This window comes from Anomaloglossus baeobatrachus, chromosome 4 (assembly GCF_048569485.1).
Source record: "Anomaloglossus baeobatrachus isolate aAnoBae1 chromosome 4, aAnoBae1.hap1, whole genome shotgun sequence".
NCBI classification, from domain to species: domain Eukaryota; kingdom Metazoa; phylum Chordata; class Amphibia; order Anura; family Aromobatidae; genus Anomaloglossus; species Anomaloglossus baeobatrachus.
This window is the reverse complement of record NC_134356.1, coordinates 9,536,640-9,546,785: the sequence shown is the minus strand read 5'-3', so window position 1 is coordinate 9,546,785 and position 10,146 is coordinate 9,536,640. Positions and strand designations below refer to the sequence as shown.

General features: G+C 46.0%; 2 protein-coding genes across 2 annotated transcripts in view; one reads left to right on the top strand and one right to left on the bottom strand.

Annotated features, from left to right (window-relative positions):
• IL17RA (interleukin 17 receptor A) overlaps nucleotides 1-2,722 on the top strand; it is a 36,940-nt gene extending 34,218 nt beyond the window's left edge. The window contains exon 12 of the mRNA XM_075343603.1: nucleotides 371-2,722. Coding sequence (XP_075199718.1) covers nucleotides 371-2,013 — 1,643 coding nt within the window. The 3' untranslated portion in view covers nucleotides 2,014-2,722. The remainder of the gene's footprint in view (nucleotides 1-370) is intronic.
• Nucleotides 2,723-2,772: 50 nt separating this feature from the next.
• On the bottom strand, nucleotides 2,773-8,890 carry TMEM121B (transmembrane protein 121B). Its single transcript, XM_075343616.1, has one exon. The coding sequence runs from the start codon at nucleotides 8,797-8,799 to the stop codon at nucleotides 7,801-7,803; it is 999 nt and encodes a 332-aa protein (XP_075199731.1). The 5' UTR covers nucleotides 8,800-8,890; the 3' UTR covers nucleotides 2,773-7,800.
• Between the last annotated feature and the right edge of the window lie 1,256 nt (nucleotides 8,891-10,146).

The window sequence follows — 10,146 nt, the reverse complement described above, 5'->3', positions numbered from 1 at the left end:
GTAAAGCGTGGGGTTAAATTTTCTCATCAAAACCTAGTCTACGACATTCCCTGGGTCACATGGGGTGTCTGTGCAAAATTTCGTGATTGTAAATGGGACGGTGCGGATTCCTTTAGTGGACGCACGCATACATACATACATACATACATACATACATACATACATACATACATACATACATACACTCAGCTTTATATATTAGATATTTCTATCTCTGGCCATCTTTACAGCGGGGTGGAAAGTGAGGCGGTCGTGTGCACCAGTGGATGCTCGCTCTCCTGCCATCTTGTGGCACATATGAAAATTGCATCATCGAAGATTTTATTTTGTCTTGGATTCCTAAATGTATTTTTTTTCTTGTTTGCTCCAGGTAAAACCCTTCCCCCGCAGTCTCCGGCAGCACCGGCACCGCCGCCTCCTCTGGAGAAGCAGAAAGTATGGCTTCTTTACTCCGCCGATCACGAGCTTTACGTCAATGTCGTCATGAGGTTGGCAGACTTCTTGCGTTTGGCCTGGGGTCTGGACGTCGTACTGGATCGGTACCAGAGCCAAGTGATCGGGATAAGAGGGGCCATGGCCTGGTTGGGCTATCAAAAAGCCGAAATCGAGAGGGCAAATGGGACAATCCTTATCCTCTGTTCCAAAGGGGTCCAAGCTAAATGGCGGGCGATGCAGACGGGCCAGGAAGAGCGGGTGTCGCTGCCGGAAGACGCCGCTTACATGTACGGGGACCTCTTCACCCCTGCGCTGGCAAACATCCTCCCGGACTTCCAGAGGGCCAGTCCGTACGATCGATACCTGGTGGCTTATTTCAATGACCTGAGTGATTTGGGAGATATTCCGTCTCCACTCGAAATCTGCCCTCGGTACGCCCTGGCTGAAAACCTGGAAGACCTCCTATTCCGCATTCAGAGGATAGAGAGCCGCCAGCCCAACGTGCAGTATAACGTGGAGGTGGAGGGACACCCGAACTACCGCCACCTGGTGAAGGCCATTGAGCAGTGTCGGACTTGGCAGGAGATGCACCTGGATTGGTTCGGGAGGGAAAACATCCCTGCGCAAGTGGAGGAGCAGCCCGTGGCGGAAGACGAGGATGGACACGAGGTCACTCGTAGAGTCTACCCTCGAATCCTCCAACCGGAGACATCCGTTTCTATCGTGGCTCCTCACATCATCGAGCCGGAACCTCTTCGATCGGTAAACCCATCTCTCGTGGTCGGGTCTTCGAGTGCTTACATGGTGCCTCGAATTAATGAGGATCTGTCACCAGTTTCCTTTCTGCAGCTGTCCCTTAATATGGAAGCTCAGGGGGCGTCTTATAGACAGCAGCCGTTTTTAGTTGACGTAGACGAGTCTGTGCCACTTCATGACCAACGCTTGGACAAGATGGACTTGTCTATACCAACTGACCTAGACGACCCAACAGAGGACGTGGCCGAGGCCCAAAGAAGGTTCCTCTGCCAGAGCTTCTTCCATCAATCTATTGACCCCGCGGGGGTCTTCCATGCAGAAGATCCAAGACTGTCTCCATCCATCGACCTAGAAAGGTCTCTTCTTTACCCGTTATCTCAGACCGACTTTTCAGATCAGCCCGGATTCTCCGGAGGGATCATCGATCCTTTGATGGATGAGGACATCTATGATGGTGTCTGTGAATCCGACCAAGACGTTAACCCTGCTGACTTGATGAAAGCTCAGCATCAGTTCCTCCTGCAGATCATCCTCGGCGATGACCAGGCCGCCGGCACAGAATGGCCGGGAACCGTGTCTGAATACCGCCCATTGTTGGGAGAAGTGGATGGACCTCTGCAGCCCGGCAATGAACAGCTACTGCAAACTGATCCTTCTCCATCCATGGATCTCGACGTAACGTGTGTCCGCGGCGGTCAGAGAACGAACCCGCTGATTGATGGCGACCGGTACCGGCTCACGGGTCAGACGGACAACATACCCTGCCACTACGAGGACCTGGGATACGGAACCATGAACCCTCATAATGTGGAGGCCACGTAACGAGCCTCGGTCTGTCATACTCTAGTCACAGCCAAAGCTGCGCTCGTATGCACTCATTTCTGATCCACTGTATATGACCTTACTTAATAGTGCCATATGGTGGTCATATAATACTACTATGTGATTCCCTAAAAAACAATCAATGCTCTACAGTGCCGCCATCACTATACACTGCAAAAAGTATACTATGCAGTGCTCAAGCTGTAGCACCACACAAATGCCTTAGTATATACCGTGCTCAAATAATACCGCCATACAGTGAGCAAATAATTCCGCCATACAGGGAGCAAATACCACCATACAGTGAGCAAACAATACCGCCATACAGTGAGCAAACAATACCGCCATACAGTGAGCAAACAATACCGCCATACAGGGAGCAAATAATACCGTCATACAGGGAGCAAATAGCGGCTCAATAATCTAATTTAAAGCCTTCTTGACGTATATGTGCAATGGAATAAATGGCGCTATAATAATTAATAATAATAATGCATGTTGGGCCCAAGTGTAAGGAAAAAATTTGCAGAAAAAGTACTAAAATTCATAGAAAATGGCACAAAATGAGTTTTATATGTATGTATATATCGGTTTTATTTTTTTAATACATTTTGTAAATGTAGATTGTGATCGATCGCTGCTGATTATGGAATATACTGTTTATATAAAGCACTGATCACCACTACAATCAGTAAATGAAGGAATCAATCACCGGAGGAGTCGCGTCATCATTCCCCAATAATCACACGAAGCAAAAAGGACAAATTATCACCATTTATTCATTTGTTATTACAGTCACAGGGAAAACGGGCGACATCTCCAGAGCGACTGCGAGATTCTGTGTGATTCAGTGCACAAGGATAGAATTGTACATGGGGCAGTATTATAGTAGTTATATTCTTGTATATAGGGGCAGTATTATAGTAGTTATATTCTTGTACATAGGGGGCAGTATTATAGCAGTTATATTCTTGTATATAGGGGCAGTATTATAGTAGTTATATTCTTATGTATAGGGACCAGTATTATAGTAGTTATATTCTTGTACATAGGGGCAGTATTATGGTAGTTATATTGTTGTACATAGGAGGCAGTATTATAGTAGTTATATTCTTGTATATAGGAGCAGTATTATAGTAGTTATATTCCTGTATATAGGGGGCAGTATTATAGCAGTTATATTCTTGTATATAGGAGCAGTATTATAGTAGTTATATTCTTGTATATAGGAGCAGTATTATAGTAGTTATATTCTTGTATATAGGGGCAGTATTATAGTAGTTATATTCTTGTACATAGGGGGCAGTATTATAGTAGTTATATTCTTGTACATAGGGGCAGTATTATAGTAGTTATATTCTTGTATATAGGAGCAGTATTATAGTAGTTATATTCTTGTACATAGGGGGCAGTATTATAGTAGTTATATTCTTTTATATAGGGGCAGTATTATAGTAGTTATATTCCTGTATATACGGGGCAGTATTATAGCAGTTATATTCTTGTATATAGGGACAGTATTATAGTAGTTATATTCTTGTACATAGGGGGCAGTATTATAGCAGTTATATTCTTGTATATAGGGGCAGTATTATAGTAGTTATATTCTTGTACATAGGGGGCAGTATTATAGCAGTTATATTCTTGTATATAGGGGCAGTATTATAGTAGTTATATTCTTATGTATAGGGACCAGTATTATAGTAGTTATATTCTTGTACATAGGGGCAGTATTATGGTAGTTATATTGTTGTACATAGGAGCAGTATTATAGTAGTTATATTCCTGTATATAGGGGGCGGTATTATAGTAGTTATATTCTTGTACATAGGGGGCAGTATTATAGTAGTTATATTCTTGTATATAGGAGCAGTATTATAGTAGTTATATTCTTGTATATAGGAGCAGTATTATAGTAGTTATATTCTTGTATATAGGGGGCAGTATTATAGTAGTTATATTCTTGTATATAGGGGGCAGTATTATAGTAGTTATATTCTTGTACATAGGGGGCAGTATTATAGTAGTTATATTCTTGTACATAGGGGGCAGTATTATAGTAGTTATATTCTTGTATATAGGGGGCAGTATTATAGTAGTTATATTCTTGTATATAGGAGCAGTATTATAGTAGTTATATTCTTGTATATAGGGGGCAGTATTATAGTAGTTATATTCTTGTATATAGGGGGCAGTATTATAGTAGTTATATTCTTGTACATAGGGGGCAGTATTATAGCAGTTATATTCTTGTATATCGGGACAGTATTATAGTAGTTATATACACCCTGGTGAGGTTGCGGCTCTGAATCGTACAGAATCTTACAGACGTGGGTCGTCGGCTTTTTATAAAACACTATGAGACAGAAAATATTCATTTTTCATGCATTGCGCAGTCTGTCTCCCATCGTGTGTCTCCTGGTCGGGCAGTACTGGCCCCGCAGGTCTGGTGGCGGCCATCTTGTGCATTGCTGAGTGTGACCCTGAGGTGCAGCCCTTGGTGCGTTGTTACCTGAGAGCCTAGTTGCATTACAATCAGTGAGGATGAGAGGAGAGCAGCCCTTGTTGGATTTCTGCAGACAGCGGTGAAAGTTCGGTCACTGCCGTGTTATACAGAGGAGCCGATTGGCGGCCATTGTACCCGGTGTAGGAACGGCTCTTATCACCACGGCTATGTAATATGGTGTCAGCTGCTGCGCACTGTGGGATAGCGCCACACGTCTGCTACCAGTGGTAACATCTGCTAGGACGGCATTATCGGGGCAGGATATTTTAAAGGTTTATTTTTTTGCTCCTCATCTATATAAACAGGAGCTGGGCCCATAGCAACCCATTCCTACTGTACCATAGCAACCAATCAGAGCACAGATTACATCGCCTAACCCTCACTGTACAGATAGAAGCTGATGTCTGACTGGTTGCTACAATCTCATAGCGACCAATCAGCTCAATGCTTTCATTTTCATAGCTCAGACAACATGTACATCAGCTGATCACAGCAACCAATCATAATGCAGATTTTTCTTTTTTCCTTTGACTGAAAATGAAAGTGGTGATCTCATTGGTTTCTAGGAACTCATAGTAACCAATCATATCAGCTCTTATCTGTAGAAAATGAAACGCGTTAACTGATTGGTTACGATCAATTCCTAGAAACCAATCAGATCATATATGTGTAGAAAATGAAACGAGTGATCTGATTGGTTACTAGGAATTGATAGTAACCAATTATATTAGCTCTTATCTGTTTAGCACAGTGTAGAAAATGAAACGAGTGATCTGATTGGCTGCTATGGGCTACCTTTCTGAGGCAAATAAATATATAAACTCCCCGGGACCCTCATTATTCTTGTACTTTCACTTTACTATTCAGTGTAAAAAAGGAGCCTCAGTGGAAACCATCAACAAGCTGCTGTTTCCTGCTATTTAATTAGTATTGAATGCTGTATTTGGTGCGGAGACTAAGATTTCTGCAGTGGATTGTTTATAAATGGGCTCGGGGCTTAGTCGTTATATGTGAATAGCATGTAGCCTGCTTGTTGATGGTTTCCAGGCAGCAAAAATAAAAAAAAAACAGAGTAAACGTCTGAGGTTGGATTAATTCGGGCGACAAATCTGCAAAATCCGCGTCTTACAAGGTGATTTGGAAATGCTGCATCATTCCTGCTGCAGATATTCATCATGTAAGACGGCGATTTGCCGCAGATTCATCTGAGGCCTAAAATAACATCCGTAAACACAGTCCCTTTAAATATTCAGCCATGACACCCCCTGTTCCCGAGGATTGCACTAGCCGCAGCAGTAGTCATGGCGAAAAAGCAAGACCGAAAAATATTAAAGTCATTTTATCCTGACCCTTGGAATGTGATGAAAATTTAAAGGGGGTCGGGGTATTTTTATTTTCTTACATAAATTAATGTATTTTTTCTTAAAATTCATTTTTGTCATTGGGTTTCATTAAAAGTTTTGCACCGTTTGCTTTCTACAGCCTCGTAACGCTGGCTGGTGCTGACCGCTGAATGTGTCAACTGAGAATCTGGCAGTGATTTCATTGGGACTGTCCAATAGGAAAGGTTTTAATTCTTGTGGTTTTTTTTATTCCTGAGCTCCTCTAAGCTGATTTATGACCACAGAGTGAACAAAAAAAGCCTGTAAAAGCAAAAGGGTGCAGCATTTTTAATGACACCCTATTGCAAAAATGATTTTTACCCCCATGTCCGTCCATTTCATGAATAATCTAAAAATAATTTCCAGATGTGGAAATCCCCTTTAAGAGAACCAAAGACTCCAAAAATCTATAATAGGAGCCCTTGATGAGGAGAGATAAGGCAGTGCTGGTCTCAGGGCGTAGACCTGACAGGAGTATCTGCGGCCAGAGCGCGGTGACAGAACCGGGAGGGAAGCACAGACTTATTTTTTGCATTTTTTTTTTTCCTGCATTTCATGAAATATTTTTTGTTTTTTTACATTTCACTTTGACACTAAGTATAATATATATATAATATATTCTCAAGATATCTCCATACAAAAAAAAGTTATATTCTCTTTTATAACCTGTAGGGGTCACTGTTCCTAATATTGACCGCATAGGCTAAAGTGACACCTGCAGGTAGGAGCGAGTACTGCAGCTACACTAAACCGAGGAGGGGTAATCCAGACAGAAGAATCCCGCAGCTGCCGGAAAATGGTAATAATCCAACAGGGATTAGATTACTTTTTTCCCTGTCAGAGATTATTTTAGCTCAGGAGTTCCCCTTTAAACCATGTATCACGTCACATCCAGCCATTGTACGGTTGCATGCATCACTCATCAAATAACATAGTTACTTTTTTTTTATCTTTTTGATTTTTTTTTTTTTTGCAAGTTTCAGAAAATTAAAGGGTGTGTGCTCCTTTAAAATTTCCCATGACAGATGCACAGACAGACCCATTTCTATTATATCCCCATTATACCAAACCCTTAAGGTAAAAAGATGCCCACCCTGGAAATTTAAAGGGCTAATGCCATCTTTATAGAAGGGTCTTGTCCGTTAGATCTTGTTAATATGAGCAATTTTGCAATTTGTTGCGCTTTAAAATTTGTATCCGTTCTTGAGATATGAACATTTATTTCTTTTATTTACATCTCGTTGCCTTGGAAACCGACTACCGCAGGATGACAAAAATTGTATATATCTCAAGAACGGCTGTAAATTTTAATAAGCAGTAAATTGCAAAAGTGTTTGTTTTTACAAACTCTATCTGATAATGTTTATTTACAAAGACAGAATTAACCCTTTAAGGAATCGGGTGGTGGTGGGGGTTACTTTAGTTCCCCTCCTTGGCACTTTGGGGTCATTTTTATGGGCGCCTTACACTATGCTGGTGATGGCTTTCCGTTAAATACTCCAATTTTGGCTTATTATGGGATCTCCTGGGGGGAACCACATGACATTACGGGATCTCACGGGGGGTAACCACATGACGTCTACGAACCAATCATCGTTTAGCTATTACAGATATTTGCAACGTGCCCCCCCCCTTCCACCTCCATCCTTTTGATTTGACCCATGAGACCCCCATACAGATCCCAGTCCTGCAGCAAATCCCACGTTCCTATACGACTTCCATACAATACGTCCAATATTTAGACCATTGGGGTGGGTGGATGAGACAGTGGAAGGGTCTCTCTCTGCATCTTGGGATCTTCTAAGGAGGCGGAGGTCCGGACTTATTTTCATGGCAGTGTTGGTAAAGGAAGAAGAGAAAGGTCCACTGGAGGACGAGGGGCCACCACGGGAGCGCCACTCAGTTCTGTGAGGTCACAGCCAGCGTATTGACGTAAGCGTGGGGTCCCATGTCATTTTCGGAAACACAGTGGCTGAACTGTCCCGGGGGGCGATCCATGTGGTCAGGACCAGGAGATTTTAGGAGGCAGCAGAGCTCCAGGACCTCCAGCCAGCGGCAGGCCAAGAAGAAGACATTCTTTAGCATGAAGACGGACATAGATTGGTGGGGCGAACCCAACATCAAGAAGCAACGGACGGCCAAGAGGGGGGCGTCCACCAACGAGCTGCAGAGGAGGCGAAGGAAGAGGCGACAACAGCCGACCGGAGCTGCCGAGTCCAACTCTGACAACCAGAGGACGGGGGACGCCAAAGCCACGAAGTAGACCACCAGTAGTGGGTAGCGGATCAGGGGGGTTAGCGGTAGTTTCCCTTCCAGCATGGGCTCCAGGAGGGCGTAGCTGTCCAGCAGGTCCAGGCAAGAGGCGAGGAAGTAGCCGCTGGCTCTTTGGTGTGGCCACCCTCGTGGGTCAACGCTCAGCGAGCGCACCAGAGACCACAGGAGAGGGACGGAGAGCGCCACCGTGAGTCTGAAGCCTGTACTGCCCAGCGGGACCCCAGCCTCGATCTGATCCACTATCGGGGTGCAGAGGATCAAGGTCACTTTCGGGGTGAAGGCTATGGCATATATCAGCCAGGCCAGGTGGCTGTAGGCAAAGTGGCCTTTCTTTGGCCAGAGGACTTGCCCATACCCGGTGGAGCTGAGCGACCTCTGATAAGATCTTTGGCCCCGGCTGTTCTTGGAGTAGAAAATCCCCCAACCGGCTACCACAACCAGGTCAGTGGCTATCCAGGAGCACCAGTACAGGTCAGTGCCGGCGATCAGGTAGAGGTCCAGCAATGCCCCCTGTGCCATCAGCAGCACCACGGACAGCGCCTTATAACAGCCACGTAGAGCACAGCCCGGGCCCCCTCGTGGCAACCTTCCAGGGCCCCCATGTGGGAACTCCCCCGCCGTCATCCCCAGAGTGGAGGAGGTGGAAGAGGGGGCCGAGGAGGAGGGGCACGAGGGGGCCACAGGAAGCGGGGAGAGTGGAGGGGGCAGGATGTCGGGGGGGTGGGGGCCACAGGGGGGCAGAAAAATTAGTAAGCCTGAGGGAGGGGGTGCAAGGCACCTAGGGCCAAGGGGCCCACATTGGGTCCAATAATAAGAAGATGGGAGAACAAAGACTAGGGGAAATATTGGGGCGCACTAATAAAGGGTTTGTATAGGGAGATATTGGGGTGCACTAAAAAAGGGTTTGTATAGGGGGATATTGGGGCGCATTAAAGCAGAGGTGAAGGATGCACTGTTAAATGAGGGGCATATAGGGAGATATTGGGGTGCACTAATTGGGGATTTCAAGGGGGAATATTTTGGCACACTAATGCAGAGGGGTGGGGTGCACTAATAAATGGCCCTATAAATCGTCAGACCCAGGTACAAATCAGGGGAGCCCTTTGTCAGACCTTCCATCTGGAGGAATGTACGGTGATTGGGGGTCCTGCTCAGGGGGCACTATGTGGGGGCTTCTGGCAGCGGTGCTGCTCTGGGGGCACTATGTGGGGGCTGCTGGCAGCGGTACCGATCTGGGGGTCCGGCACAGGGGGCACTATGTGGGGGCTGCTCTGGGGGCACTATGTGGGGGCTGCTCTGGGGGCACTATGTGGGGGTTACTCAGTGGGCACTGTGTGGGGGCTGCTGGCAGCGTTGCTGGTCTGGGCTCCTGCAGAGGTAGCGGATAAAGGAGGCCCAGCTGCTAGGTGGAGGCCAGCAGAGGCTGCTCCCGGCACTGCTCCATGGTGCGGGGGGATGCACTGACCTGGGGGCGCAGAGGAGGGTGTGACGCCCGGAGGAGGCTGCAGCCTGGAAGATGGGACATCCCGGGAATGATCCCCGATCTCCGGCAGCTGCAGGCACTGGGGGATCCCGGGAATCGGGGCCCTGAGATCCGGCCGGTGATCAGGGGCCCCGGGAGCCGCGAGAACGAGCAGCCGCTTCTCTGCGGCCGAATAAATGAGACGGGTCTGCTGCCACCTGGTGGTGAGAGCGGGGCACTGCAGGGGAGGGAGCGTGTAATGTATATAGGAGGGGAGCAGTGTGTATATAGGAGAGCAGTGTATATAGGAGGGTAGTGTGGATATATAGGAGGGAAGCAGTGTGTGTGTATATAGGAGGGGAGCAGTGTGCATATAGGAGGGGAGCAGTGTGCATATAGGAAGGGAAGAGTATATTTTATATATATAGATAGAAGGGGTATAGTGTGTATATAGGAGGGGTACAGTGTGTCTATATACAAGAGGGTACAGTGTGTATATAGGAGGGGTA